The sequence below is a fragment of the Pinus tabuliformis genome, chromosome 5_1, assembly GCF_031772625.1.
Source record: "Pinus tabuliformis cultivar Carrire ecotype Pingquan chromosome 5_1, CPIR1, whole genome shotgun sequence".
Taxonomy (NCBI): Eukaryota; Viridiplantae; Streptophyta; class Pinopsida; order Pinales; family Pinaceae; genus Pinus; species Pinus tabuliformis.
In genome coordinates this window covers 933,079,099-933,094,842 of record NC_142305.1, presented here as the reverse complement: position 1 = coordinate 933,094,842, position 15,744 = coordinate 933,079,099, and the positions used below count along the sequence as shown (strand labels likewise).

Genomic DNA, 15,744 nt, shown 5'->3' with positions numbered 1-15,744 from the left:
GCGGTGCTCAAAGCCACCAACTTCTGCTTCCTGCTCATCTAGGATATTGAGGCAGATCCCAAAGAGAAACAGCACCCGGAAGTGCTCTTTCAGTCCACCACACTGCCTACCCAATCAGCATTGGTATATCCATGTAATCTCACATCTCTAGCAGTGTATCTCAATCCATGAGTGATTGTGCCACGAAGGTATCTCAACAGATTCATGGCACCAATCCAATGTGTGTGGTGAGGCTCAACCATATGTTGACTCAACATGTTGACTGCAAAGCATATATCCGTACGGGAGTTCACCAAGAACATCAATGCTCTGATGAGTTGACGATACTCGGTAGCATTTTGTAAAACAGGTCCGGCAACACTACTGCTTAACTTCTTGAAGTCAAGCTCCATCGGGGTATTCACGAGCTTGCAGTCCACCATACCGAATCTCTCCAACATCTTCACCACATATTTTCCTTGAGATAGGAAAATCTCCCCTTGCTTCTGCCAGACTTCCAGTCCTAGGAAATAGTGCATCAGTCCTAGGTCCTTCATCTCAAACTCAGAAGCCAACTCCCTCTTACATTTGTGAATGACAGGGTCTGCACCCATTAGAAAGAAGTCATCAACGTACAGCACCAGTATGAGAGGTTTGTCATCTTCAACCTTAAAGTAAAGGTTAGGGTCGGCTGCACTCCTAGTGAATCCCAGCTTCATCAAGTAGCTACGATCCTCTCATACCACGCTCGAGGTGCTTGCTTCAGCCCATAGAGGGCTTTCTTCAACCTGCACACATGAGATTCCCGATCATGAATCTCAAATCCTTCGAGTTGTTCCACATAGACTTCCTCTTTGATGAAACCATGCAAAAATGCAGTCTTGACATCCATCTAATGTAGATTCCATCCTTGCAAAGCAGAAAGGGCTATGATCGAGCGAATGGTGGTATATCGGGCAACAGGTGCAAATATCTCGTCATAGTCTATATCTTCCTTCTGAGAGAAGCCACGAGTGACAAAACGAGCCTTATACTTTTCGGCACTTCCATCAGCTCCATGCTTTATCTTGTAAAGCCATTTCAAAGTGGCAACTGCTTTGTCCAAGGGTCTAGGGACCACATCCCAGACATCGTTCTTCATGATGGACTCATATTCCTCAATCATAGCACCGTTCCATACTTGATGCTTGACAGCTTCTGTGAACGATGAAGGCTCATTTTGAATGATCGTGCTCATGATGGTCAAGTATCCCTGATACCTGGCTGGCTTCTTACTTTCAAGGAAAGTCCCTTTAGGTGCAATGTGTCCTTCGACATCATCAAGTGTCCCCCTGAGCCATGAAGGCCTCTTCCTAGAAGAGGAAGGCTCTTGTAGAGGGGGGTCAATAGGATCCATAAGTTCTTCCACATCGGGCATCGTCTCATCTTCCTTTTCCTCCAGTTTCTTGCTGTCAACCTCTTTAGATTCCCTTAGAGTAGGAAGATTGTCAACTTTGCTAAGAGCCATATCTTCGCCAAAGGTGACATCATGGCTAATCTCGACTTCCCTTTGACCAGCCACGTAGATTCTATAGCCCTCAGTATTTTCACTAATGCCCACGAAGATTCCTTTCTTTCCAGATGCACCCAATTTATTCTTTTTCTCTTTTGGCACATGAAAATATACAGGACTTCCAAAAATTCTAAAATGAGATACGTCAGGTTTCTTACCAGTGAACATTTCTTTGGGAGTCTTGGAACCGAATGCTTGATGAGGGCATCGGTTTTGCACATATACGGCAGTATTTGCAGCTTCGGCTCATAGAAACTTCGAAAGCCTTTGATCATGGAGCATAGCACGGACAGCTTCCACAATTGTACGATTCTTCCTTTCTGCCACACCATTTTGCTCAGGAGTATATGGTGTTGTAGTCTCCCTCTTAGTGCCAGCGTCTTTGCAAAAGTCATGGAACTCATTGGATTCATACTCAGTCCCATTATCAGTCCTTAAGATCTTGATCTTTTTTTCAGTTTGATTCTCGATCAAGGCTTTGAAGTGACGAAACCAGGAGAACACTTCATCCTTCTTTTTCAAGAAGTATATCCAAGTCTTGCAAGAATAATCATCTGTAAAAGTGAGGTAATATAAATATCCTCCCAAGGAGTTCACATGCATCATACCAAATATGTCTGAGTGAACCAACTGCAATATATCGGAGGTCTTGCTATGGCTTGAGGGGAATGGTCCCCTTTTGAGCTTTCCTTCGGCACATCCCGGACAGACACCTTCTTGCTCTATTTCGAACTCGGGCATCCTTGTCACCATTTGTCTCACATCAGGTAAAGCTTTATAATGAAGGTGAGCAAACCTCCGATGCCAAAGTTTGGATTGAAGGGATGTGTCACAAGACATGACACCTAGTGGACTTCCTCCGACCTAATATAATGAATCAACTCAAAACCCGAGAGTGAAAGCATCTTTAAAATTCTTTTTCCATACACGTACCTTGCCATCGACGAAGGCCACCTTGTAGCCTTTGTCTTCCATTGCCGAAATGGACACCAGGTTCTTTTTTAGATCAGGTACATATAGGACTTCTTGCAAATGAATTGTCTTACTCTGATTCAATTGAAGAGTGACATTCCGTACGCCTTTCACGGGATATTTGGAGTTGTCCCCAAGAACAATTTCCAGGTTGGTCTCCTTCTCTCTCAGATTAGAGAGTGCTTCTGTGAAACCAATGAAATGCCTTGAGGCACCACTATCAATAAGCCAATTTCCCAGCGAGTCCGGGGGAGCAGTAGTAGAAAGGACCACTGGTAGATAATATTCATCTTGCTTATTGTTAACAACGTTAGATTCATACCTGGGGTTTCTTGCCTTCTTGGGGGTTGACCACTTCCTTGATTTCTGGCATTCCTTTTGCCATTGAACCTCGGGAGTGATTTTGATCATCGTCATGATGTGAGTTCTTTTTATCGGGGAACTCCCTTGCATAGTGGCCCATTTTGTTGCAATTGTAATATCTTCCTTTTCTTCCACCCTTCGGTACGGTCTTTCCTTTAGATTTAGCCCCGAAATTGTTTCTCCTTTTAGCATGAGAGGAGAATGCAGCAGGATTGCCTCTAAGTGCAGGCATTTCCTGCTCTTCCATCCTAGTTTCTTCTTAAATGCATCTTGCCATCAGTTCCACAAATCCTGGGATTACATTATTGTTGAGAAGAGTGGTTCTGAATATACACCATTCAGATGGGAGCCCTCCGAGATTTGTGATGGTCATTTCCCTGTCAAGAACGACTTCCCCAATCGATAGGAGATCATTCTTGATTTTGGTGATCCTTAAGAAGTATGCTTGCATACTCTCATCTTTGCCCTTCTTAATTTCCTTCAGCTTATTTCTAAGGAACAAAACTTGATTTGCATCATTAACTTTAAATTAGCTTAGCAGTCTATCGTAGATTTCCTTGGAGGTGTTCAGCTTGGAAACATAGGCCACCAGGGGTTTGTTGATAGAGTCCCGGATGATCTTCTTTGCTTTGACTTCTCCCCTGGTCCACTTGTTCTTAGCAGCAGCGGATGCATTTGATGGAGGCTCAACGATTCTACCTCTCACATGGTCCAACACTTCCTGCACTTCTAATGTCAGATCGAGAGACATCTTCCATCCGTGATAGACAGACTTCTCACGGAGCTTGTCTTCAGTGGGTAAGTGTGATGAGGACCCCATGAAGTCTTTGAGATTGCTTCAACAACCTTCAGTGATTGCTCTTGCTCTTTCTCTTGCTTGGGCTTTTTCTTCACCTCAGCTCCAATACCATGTTAAATTATGGTATGTTCTATGCTTAGAGCAGTTTACTTCAATTCTTCTTGTTACCCACTATTTAGCAATCACATATACATAAAGTAAAATGCTGATAGAACATTAATAGATCGACAGAAAACAAGCCAAGACAAGAGACACAAGATGTGGCAGCTAGCCAAGGACAAACCCCAATGCGGTGAAACCCTTTGATCAATTCTTCTTTAATCTTCAATAGTTCAGCAAAGAGAAATAGTACAATTCAGAAATCTGTAATTTTATAACAGCAGCAGCGAACCCTAAATCAGCAAAGTCAAACTTAGTCAAACAACCCTGGATTGACCTCTAGTCAACCTTGAAGAACTCGGTCTTCAACAGCAAACTTCGGCAACCCAAAACAGCCCTTGGTCAACGGTCAAAACAACAATCAAAGATCAGCAGTCTGCGGTCAGCCCTAACTAGTCAACATTGGTCAACGCTTTGGTCAATGCTGGTCAATGCAGCACCCAAATAGCCAGCGCAGGTCAACCCTTGGTCAATGCTTCACAAAACAGCCTAGCACTTGGTCAATGCAGCCCTAGAAAAGTCAACGCTGCCCAAAAAGTCAACGCTACCCTAAAATCAGTCAACGTTGCCCTAAATAGAAAATGCGTCCTTCTGAGAAGTTGCTCCTTTGTTGGACCAAAGAGATGAGGAGAGAGAAGATGAGTTGAGATGAGATAAGTGAATAATTACTCAACCTCACTTGTACTTATATGATGTGTTGGGCATGTGTGCCAAACATTTAGCTGCTGGCCGACCTTGACAATTTGTCAAGTAAATACAAATAAATTCATATCTCCATAAATACTTGTCGGAATCAGATGATCATTAGATCAAATCCTACACCTCTCGACGAGAGGAATCTAGGAAAAATATCAGTTGCCATAAATAAGATGACCCAAATGGAGTTTGGCCCTAGTTGCCAATTTTAACACCCATGGACTCGTCCAACGAAGAGTCCTCATCCTAACAGACATAAAGAATATCTCCCTACTCTACCTCTGTCATCTCCTCAGTGTCACTCAAGCATGAGTGGCCAGGTCCCCAAGGTCTTTTGCAGATGAAGCAAAGTCCCTTCCTCCTCATCTCATTCTTGCTGCATGAGCCCCCAAACCTGAGTTGCTCCTCCCCGGTCAACTGCCTCCTGAACAACCCAATTTTCTGCTCAACCAACCTCTCAACTAGACCATAAGGAACAGGTGAAACCAACTGCTCTCTCCTCCGAACAGACAACAATCTAGACTGCAACTCCCAACAGATGGCATCACAGCCTATCATACATGATGATAAGATGGAATGCATGTGCGCTATCACTGTGTTAGAATGATGTTTCCTAATGCTGAAGAAGCATTGGAACATCTGCAGGATCAAATCATCGCACTCAAGATCAAACATGATTTCATAAGTCCTAGTCATGGCCATAAATCCTAAAATCTCAAGCTTCTTCCCAAAAGTAGGACCTGCACTGTTGTCTAAGTCTTGAAAAGTATCCATTATCAGCTTGAAAACTCTCCTCATAACATCATCATTGTAAGGAGCTCTAGGGGCGGTTAGTCTCATGATGTGACTGAGACAAGATGCAACTGGAAGTTTAACCCCTTCACAAGGTTCCTCCAAGAACTTGTGTTGTATGAGAGCAAGCATAGTTGGTTTTAGCACCCAAATCAGTTTTCTCCCTTCTAACTAGTTCACTTCAGAAAGGAGTGCATCCAACTCATCTAATTTGAAAAGGGATTTCACTGTGACCTTCATGTGTTTCAAATCTGTCCCAAGTTTAAAGATTTTATGTCCTATTTCTGGCTTCTTCTGCAAATCTCTTGGCTGCTCATGGTTAAGAATGGCATGGATCTCTTTGGAGAAAGGTTTGTTGGCCAATTTTGTCTTTTGTTCTATATTGTCATCCATTGAGGGACTGTTGTGTTGGTGCATGAGATGTTTTAAATACTCTATTATTACAAGGCTCATACAAGATGGATACGTAATTCAAGACTAGACATTAACATGCTACTGTAGGTGAAGTATATTCATTGGTGCAAGATAGGAACATACAAGGGTACCTAGCCCCAAACCAGCAACTGACATTACAACAAATTCAATATCGAGCTCCTAGAATGAAAGAAAAAGCAAGCATTCAAGGATCACTGCAGTAAGTACCACACATCAACAGTCAAGGGTAAGTCTCCTACAGCAAGGCATGTATGGTTAGTGTTTACATTTGAATTTTGAGTATCATCTCTGACATATGTTTTTGCAGGGCAACGTAAGTATATACAGGGTCTTGGTTATATCTCTATGTCTCTATATGTCAGAGTTAGTTTTGATACCATATTTCTGATGTCCTATTCTTGATACTACACATTTGACGCTACACAAAGTCTGCTAAATCTATATCATGTTGTAAGTTCATGTTACTTGTCTTGTCATAGTCGATAGAATGGTCTTTGTTGTTGTACTTAGAACTTGGTCAATCACAAGTCTAGGGTTTGTAATCAGTTTTTATTGGATATATCTTTAGGTCAATTTTGGATAGAGTCTTGCATAGAGTCCAGGCCTATATCAAGAGTGGGAATCTTTGTCTACTGCTACAACAAGTCAACAACAAAAGTGACAAGCACACTTCAGGTACGCATTATAATTTTAATTCGTATTTATTCATTATTATGCACTTACATGTGTTTTGCAGGCAGAGGTAAGTTGAAGGGTATTTTGTTTTGTTTTGGGATTTGTTTCGCCAAGGAAATTTTGCATGCAAGTAGAAGAAGATTCAAGTACAACTTCAAGCAAGAATTCAAGAACAGAAGTATGAAATCAGGAAGCATTGCAACGGGACATCCTTTGAAAACATGACAGCCATCCATATATTGTGAAGAAGTGTCAAGGCCAAGAGTCATCATTGTAAAGTTGTAAAAGAGTCATCATTGTAAAGATTGTAAAAGAGTCATTCTGCCTAGAGTCGAAGAGGCAGTGTTGGGAGGTATAGGAGTCACTATTGGAATGATGTCATGGTTGGGTTGCAGGTCATAGAGTGATTGGGTATTTGGTCAAGTACACAAAAATCATTGTACATCTTATTGTATCGTGGATTGTTGTCCCCGGTTTGGGAATCCACAGTTTTGTCTTATTTCAGTCATTATAGGGTGGCAAGGAGGTGCTAGGTAGGTGTATGAAGTCGCCTACAGGTTGGCGCATGTGAACACTTCAGGGTGGTAAGGTGGTGCTAGGTCGAGTTGTGGATTGCTAGGTTGTTAGGGCATCCATTCAGTGGATTACTGAAGAAACCAGGGCATTGGGGCGTTCTTCCAATGGGAGCTAGAGAAGAATGCTTTTCTAGAATTCTAGGAATTTGTTGCTTTCATTTCAGTTAGGGCTGAAGATTAAAGAATTTATTAAAAAAGCATTTGGTGGTTTTTGACCTGGAGGGTGTTTTCCACCTAAAACTTGTGTCTACTGTGTTCTTTTATTTACTATTATTATTGCATAAACATTAATAATAATTGAAGATTAAATAATGCTTTAAAAAGATTTAAAAGTGCTAATTGCTAAGGAATACTGATTCACCCCCCCTCTCGGTATTTCCAGTGTCCCAATGAAAGGAAAAAGGTTGATTTTATTTGCAGGAGGATGCCAAAATAGCAGTGCAAGTTAGTCAGCGTACCCAGTGCATGTATTTGGAGCAGTATTTCCACTTCTAGTTGTCAGAAGAATTGTTGGAGGAGGTGTGAGTAGCTTCGAGAGGCAGAGGTAGGTAGTTTTACTTGCAGGGATATTTTCTTGGAGGTTGTTCGAATTTCCCCAAAGTAGCAATGAGCATTTCTAGCCAGCAGTGCAAGGATCCAGGAGGTGTGAATTGCTAGGAAGAGGCCGAGATGTTTTTGCAGATGGAACTTCGTGTTTCCAAACTATTTTTGATAGTGGAGAAATTGTATACTGGAGCTTTGCCAGTATCTGGAAAGCAGTTGTATCTCTCATATTGCCAAAGATTTATTAATTATAATATAAACCCTCATCTACTACACTGGTTTTCCCTACATTGGGGTTTTTCCAAGGGCTATTGTCCAAAAATATTGGTGTCCAAATTTTATGTGTGTGCATTATTTTCTTAGTTCCAGTATTTAATTTTGTGAAGAATTGCAATGGTGAATATATCGTTATTTTCCATGATATTTTTGAAGACAAATAAACTACGTAAGTTAGAAGATAAATTTTCAATTACTGCATTTGTGGAAATTTCACATTGTATCAGAGAAAATCTAGCACAAAAGGGTTTTGCAGTAGTAAATCAGCGTAGGGCACAGGAAGAGAAAGCACACGAGGTTTTATAACCCAATTTATTAATTTCTCCAGTGTATTTGAGTTCACATAATTTCCAAGAAAGGTCGCAGTAGGATTCAAAGATCAAGAGAATTTGGATTTGACTTCCAAGAATTCGATCTCATAGCCTACCTCTCTAGCTCCACATCCACAAGTGTCTGGTATATAGACAGTGGAGCATCAACGCATATGACAAGGGCTAGAGACTACTTCTCCAGCTACAGGGAGGAGGAGATGAACTTCCAGATTCAGATGGGAAACAAAACGAAGTGTACTCCAATCAGGAGAGGTACCATCAGCATTCAGAGGGAGTCAGGCAAGAGCACTAGTGTTACAGATATGTGGCACGTGTGAGGATTGGACATGAACCTAATTTCAGTTTCTGCACTACAGGATAAGGGATACGATGTCAACTTTGTAGGGCAAAATGTGTTCATTAAACACCAGACTTGGAAGAAGGTCAAGCAGATTGGGGTTCGAAGCAATAAGCTTTACAGTTGCAACTTGATTCTCCAAAGGCACTAGTTAGCAACAACAGTAGCTGTGGTAGAGACTTGGGAGAATTGTGGCATAGGAGAATGGGACATTTACACGATGGAGTGCTTAGGATGCTCAGAGAGACTGTGTCTGGTGTTCTAGAATTGAGCACGGAACATGATGATGTGTGCAGGGGGTGCATACTTGGGAAGTTCGCTAAAGAAGCATTCCCAAGGAGTGACAATAGAGCAGACAGTGTGTTGCAGCTTGTACATTTAAATATTTGCATCCCTACGTCCATCAGATCTCTCAGAGGGTACAATTATGTCGTTACCTTCATAAATGACTACTCCAGGAAAACTTGGATCTATTTTTTCAAGACCAAGGATGAGTTCTTCAGTCACTTCCAAAAGTTTAAGGCTCTTGTGGAGAAGATGACTGGGAAAAATATCAAGGTACTTCATACAAACAATGGAGGAGAGTATAGAGACAAGGACTTCACAAGGTCTATGCAAAGGAGGGAATTAAGAGAGAGTGGACAACTCCATACAATCCACAACAGAATGGAGTGGCGGAGTGGAAGAACAGGACAATTGTTGGGGCAGCAAAAGGCTATGTTGTATGATCAGGATATGCCCAAATTCTTATCCGCGGAGGCATGGAGCACAAAGGTGTACATACAAAACAAGTTTTCTCACAGAACATTGGGGAAGATAACACTAGAGGAGGTCCTCACAGGGAAGAAACCAGAGGTTGGGCACTTCAGGATCTTTGGTAGTATTGCATATTGTCATGTGCCATAGGATAAATACACCAAACTTGATCAAACTGCATAAAAGGGATTTTTTGTTGGTTATAGAAAAAGGTCCAAGGCATACAAGATCTATATTTCGAGTAGCAAGAGTATCATCGTGAGACGAGATGTGAAGTTCCAGGAGGAGAAAGCCTTCAGGAGATCTCGCAAGTTGCCAGCAGGTGCTCAAGCCTCAGAGTGAGCCAGCAGAAGCTCCAATGGTTGAGCAGCAGTCGTAGAGACAATTGCAGGAACAATAGAGTACAAGCACTAGCTCACATGCAAAGGGTCCTATGAGTTCATAACAGACGAAGCAATAGGGGCAGGATGAGGAGCTTCAAGCTCCAGCCACCACTAGTCATGGGACCAACAGAAAAGTTCGTCAGATGATGAAGGATGCACAGGAGTTTGTGGGGAATCCTAGGACGGGTAAGAGGGGGCGCAGACAACCAGATAGGTACAAGACATTGGTGACAGAGGTCATTGACAAAGAACCTTCTAATTATGAGGAGGTTGAACATCATTAGGTGTGGCAAGATGCCATGGTGGAGTGTAACTCGATCATGATTAATGATATATGGGAGGTCGTCCAAATGGATCTATAAGATCAAATATGTTGTCAATGGAAGCATAGAGAAGTACAAGGCACGGTTTGTGGCCAAGGGGTATGCAAAGAAGGAAGGCATAGATTATCAGGAGACCTTCGTACTAGTGGCCAAATACACTTCCATTAGGGCCATGATATCTCTAGCAACACAAATGGGATGGCAGATTCACCAGATGGATGTCAAGACTACATTCTTGAACAGGGTGATAGAGGAGGAGGTGTATATCGAACAACCAGAGGGTTTTGAGATGCATGATAGAGGCACACATGCGTGTAGGTTGAAGAGAGTGTTATACGGGCTCAAACAAGCTCCCAGGGCATGGTATGGTCGGATACATAGCTACTTGCAGCAGATGGGCTTCGTGAAGAGCAAAGCAGATTCCAACCTCTACTATTTGATGGTAGGAGGTGAGCCACATCCTAGCTTTGTATGTGGATGATCTCTTCTTGATAGGGTCATCAGGGTTCATAAAGTACTGCAAGAGGGACTTGGCAGCAAAATTTGAGATGAAGGACTTGGGACTGATGCACTACTTTCTAGGACTAGAGGTATGGAAGATAGATGGGGAGATTTTCCTTGGTCAAGGGAAATACACTATGGAGATCCTAAAGAGGTTAAGGATGAAAGACTATAGACCTATGTCCATGCCTATGATTACCTACTAGAGGAAGATAGATGTATCAAAGGACGCAGATGTGAAACCAACCTTGTATAAACAACTCATCAAATCTCTAATATAGCTGGTCAACACAAGGCCAAACATTTGTTTCGTGGTCAACACTCTCAGTCAGTTTATGGTGGTGCCAAAGAGGGTGCATTGGATAGTAGCGAGACATGTTTTGAGGTATTTGCATGGCACAATCGAGTATGGCTTGAGGTATGCTCAAGGTGATGTTGTTAGTTTATGTGGATACATAGATACAAACTCGGCAGGGAGTTCAATGGATTGAAAAAGCACCTCAGAGTGTTGCTACAGTATTGGATCAGGGGTTGTCTTTTAGTGCAGTAGGAAGAAGAAGTTCGTGGCATTGAGTTCTGCAGAGGCAGAATACATGGCAGCAAGCATGGCCACATGTGAAGCTATTTGGCTTTGGAAAATGATAGTTGGTTTGTTTAGTCAGCAGATGGATTCGACCAATATCTTTTGTGATAATTAGAGTTGTATCAAGCTCTCTGAGAATCCAGTGTTTCATGATAGGTCGAAGCATATTGACATAAGGTACCACTTGATCAGAGATTATGTGCAGCGTGGGTCAATTCGGCTACATGTTCCCACAGATCAGCAGGTTGCAGATATACTCATGAAGGCCTTGGGTAAGGCAAAGTTTATCTTCTTCAGGGATAAGATGGGAGTAGTGGAGAACACCTTCCTCACTAAGAGGGAGTGTTAGTTTTCAGTAGCAGCGGATAGGTGTTCTAGTCTCTATGGTGTCTATGAGGCTAGGGAACACATTTTCACCAATACCCAGAAAACATTCACAAGAAAATGCCTCAATTAGATTAATTGACCAATAATTAAAATTTCCCTAAGTCTCACTTAGAAAAATTGGTTAATTAATTCAAATTAATTGAGGAAAATCAATTTTTCTCTAGAGACTTCTAGTAAAGTCACTTGATGGGGTTAAGATGATCTTAGCCATTGATTGTGATTAGACCATGGTCATTGGTTGCTCAATAAGAAATTATAAAGAGCAAGTCGATGGGGTTGGAGAGACAAAAAACTTGAGCAATTCAACTTACCCAGTTGTAGAGATTTAGCAAGGGCGCAGTTGAAGCAGAGAGAGACACCAGCAGTGGGGTTTCAGCAGAGATTTGGGAGGAGATTTCCGAAGAGGATTTCCACAGATTTTCTAGTGTCCCAGTGACAAGAAAGGAGGCTGATTTTATCTGCTAGAGGAGGCTGAAATAGCATTGCAAATTAGCCAGTTTACCGAGTGTGTGTAGTTGGAGCAGAATTTCCACTTCTAGTTGCCGGAGGAGGTGCAAGTAGCTTCAGGAGGCAGAGAGAGGCAGTTTTACTTGCAGGGATATTTTCCCGAAGGTTGTACAAATTTTCCCAGAGTAGCAGTGTGCATTTCTGGCCAGCAGTGCGAGTTGCCAGGAGGGGGTGCAAATTGTTGGGAAGAGGCAAAGTTGTTCTTGCAGAGGGAACTTCGTGTTTCCAGACTAATTTTGACAGTGGAGTTGTATACCAGAGCTTTGCCAATATCAGGCAAGCAATTGTATCCCTCATATTGCTGAATATTTGTTAACAATAATATAAACCCTCATCTGTTGCACTGGTTTTTCCCACATTGAGGTTTTTCCAATGACTATTGTCCAAAAATATTGGTGTCCAATTTTATGTGTGATTTTCTCTATTCCAGTGTTTAATTCTGTGACAAATTGCAGTGGTGAATTTATCGTGATTTGCAGTAATATTTCTGAAGACAAATAAACTACATAAGTTAGAAGATAAATTTCAATTTTCTAGTTACTGCATTGGTGGAAACTTGACATCCCTCAATCTGCGCTCCTAGAGCAAGCACACCTGGGTGCTAGCTCTAAACTGTTATGCATCATCAGAAAACATGTAGATTTCTAATAAATCAGCCCCAGCACAGCCCAAAAATATGCATATTTTGCCAAATCTGCTAAAAAATAGCCTCAAAACCAACAAATCTACTCTCAAACCACTGAAAGACACATAGATGTAGGTAGATTTGCTCTCAAACAGCTTTAAAACAGTCAGATCTACTAGCAACCATCACCAAATTAGTGAATTTCTATTTGGATCTACTGAAAACAATAAATTAGCAATCGATTCTTTCAAATATGCAAGTCTGGGCATCAATACAAACTGAATCTGCTCCGAAATCTGTGAAAGGAAAAAATTCCAGAAATTCACTGAAGGACAGGCTCATACAGCTCTAAGTTCTATTTTCATAGCTGAAATTGCCGGTTAGCTCTAAGTTCTGTTTTCATAGCTGAAATTGCCGGTTAACTTTCAATGGCTTGAATTCCCCCTTTTTCTCTGTCAGAATCTCAATATGTAGCCTTGTAGGGTTCCGAGACTTTGAAATTAAAAATGAAACAATACGTGGTTTCAAATGATCCAAAATCCTATTGGTTCTTCGATGTGTCATGCTAGTGATCCCTCAATGCTGGTGATCCCTCAATCTGTGTTTGCTGAAAGCAGGCCCTAGGTCTTCACGCTTGTAGACTCCATGACACCCAAACTATTCAAATCACAAGAGTGGAAACCTTGTATTTCAAAGGCACAAGACTCTTGATACAGCTTTGAGAATGTCGAGATCTGATACCATATAATGGTAACGCGAAAAAATAAAAATAAATATAAGGTTGCATTCAAAATGAGAAAGTAAAAGATCTCCTGTAAAGAGTTACAAGGTAGGCGAGTCAATCCACTTTATGAATGTGGGATAGACTTGAAACCACACTAAAATGAAATAAAGAATAAAAGCATAAAATAACCTAATTTCCAAGTGACTTTATAATGCCTATGTCTAATATTTAATTGACCCATGTAAATTGATGTTTACTTCAGCAGTACACAGTTTTTCTATAATAATAACTATTGATTTTCAATCAAACTTGCGTTTTTAACAGAAGTTTTATTTTAAACTAACTTTCATACATTTGGCATGAATCGTTGAAGCGAGGATAGAACAATTTTCTTCAAAATTTACCTCCTCATATAAATGTGAAATCTGTACTCCCAACGTTTTTAGGCGTGCAAGTAGTCTCTTCTTCAATGGTTCAAATGGCATCGCAGGGCGTGAAGCTAAACAAGTTTCCTGAACACAAAAAACCTTGAACTTTATTATATGGACAGATCCAAGCTAAACAATGACAAACGTGAATGTAAGTATACATGAAGAATAACATAAAGGCATGCAAGGTTTACAGAGGAATGTTGCATGGATTTTGGTATTGAATTCTTAATCTCGATGCACTACATACCTCAAAAAATACCCGTGTCGGTGATAATGGCATGGCATAAAGAAATGTTGGTAACTTCAAATCAGATTCTGTATTATTTTGGTTCATGTAATCTCGGTAATCCATGAAAACCATTATTTCCGGGTCATAAGGAGAGTTTTCAACCTGAACAATTCATGTGTGGAATGGCTCGAGATTAGAATTCTATCGCTTTAATTGAGGCTAATAAAAACCCAACAATACACCACTCAAACACGGCATAACCTATTAGAATGGGAAGTCCTTTTCAATATTGATATATTGTAGTATCTAGTTAGGATCACCATAAGCACTCCTTTGAAAGGGTCAGGAATAGAAAATACAAAGCTATGTTTCCTAATTGCAGCAACAGCACAAGATTGTTAATTATTATTTTTTATTGATCAACCATTTAAAAATGGAATTAATCTGAATAACCATTATAAAATGGCCCCAACGTTCCCTATCAAGCACTAATTCTAAATTATCATTGAGTAGTCATGAGTATCACGTCCATAAAGCATCATCTAAATAGAAGATTCCAAGCATATGATTAAATTAGTGTACATTCACAATAAAATAAAAACATAGAAACTTACAATATAGCATTTCAGCAAGAAGATTTCCATAGAAAGAAGTTTTTCAAATTGAGCAATTTCGGAGGCAGAATATAGTTGTAGGGTGAGAAAAATTCTCATGAAAATTTTGCGAGTATTTTCTTCAGATTAGATCGCCAGTTGAGCATCTAAATTATTGTACTCAGAATTGTTGCTAAAGAATAATAATAAAACCCTCATTTGTTGCACCAGTTTTGCCGAATTGGTTTTTTCCAAGGACAATTGTCCAAAAATCACTGTGTCAAAATTCTTGTGTGTGTGCTAGAATTCCTCAGTTTTCAATGTTTTATTTTCTGCAGTACTTTTATGGTGAAAATTGCAGTTGTGATTTTATTCGTTGTTTGTCGTAGCAAATAAACTGCATAATTAAATTTTCAGTTAGAAGAATAATTTCCAGTTGCTATAATAGGTAAAAATTTCACATGGTATAAGAGCACAGTTGATCAATTGGAGAGCTCAGAAGCAAAAGAAGGAATTTCGCTACTCAGTGTGGGTAGCAGGTCGAAATTCCCAAGGGCAGCGCAGTCATTCTACCAGGAGGTCAAGTTACTTGTGGAGGTTTGATTTTTCTGAGTAAGGGGCAGAAAAATTCGATCTTTCCAGAGGCAAAGGGAGCAGCTCAAAGTTTTCGTTGGGCAAATCTCTAGCTAGACGCAGGGGGTTCTTGCAACAATTCGCTAGAGCAGAGCCAGCGTCGGGGTGGAGAAGAGGAATTGCACACTATAAATTCTTTAGCATAACCATGGACAGAAGTGACATTCAGGAGACTTCAGATTTGTCTTCCAGATTGGAGGACAAATTTGCTTGCTTATCAAGATCAGCTTCACAAGGTGTCTGGTATATAGATAGTGGAGCATCAACTCACATGACAAGGGTTAGAGAATATTTCTCTAGCTACAAAGAGGAGTAGATGGACTTCCAGATTACTATGGGAAACAAAACGAAATGTACTCCAGTAGGGAGAGGTACCATAGATTTTCAGAGGGAGTCAGGAGCAAGCACCAGAGCTACAGATGTATTGCATGCACCAAGTTTGGGTATGAACCTAATTTCAGTATCCAGTTACAGGATAAGCAGTATGATATTCACTTCGTAGGGAAGAAAGTGTATGTCAAACACCCAAGCTGGAAAAAGGTAAGACAGATTGAAATACGAAGTAAATTGTTGTACAGATTACA

The 15,744-nt window shown here is 40.8% G+C and overlaps 1 protein-coding gene across 6 annotated transcripts in view; it reads right to left on the bottom strand.

Annotated features, from left to right (window-relative positions):
* LOC149167844 (lycopene epsilon cyclase, chloroplastic-like) overlaps positions 1-15,744 on the bottom strand; it is a 548,933-nt gene that overhangs the window by 208,231 nt on the left and 324,958 nt on the right. For 4 of the 6 annotated variants that reach the window (XM_089433188.1, XM_089433189.1, XM_089433190.1 and 1 more), the window contains exons 6-7: positions 13,953-14,096; positions 13,679-13,786 (exon numbers count right to left, since the gene is read on the bottom strand). In XM_089433188.1, the coding sequence (XP_089289314.1) occupies positions 13,679-13,786; positions 13,953-14,096 (252 nt within the window). The remainder of the gene's footprint in view (positions 1-13,678; positions 13,787-13,952; positions 14,097-15,744) is intronic. The other 2 variants (XM_089433192.1, XM_089433193.1) reach the window with 1 other exon arrangement.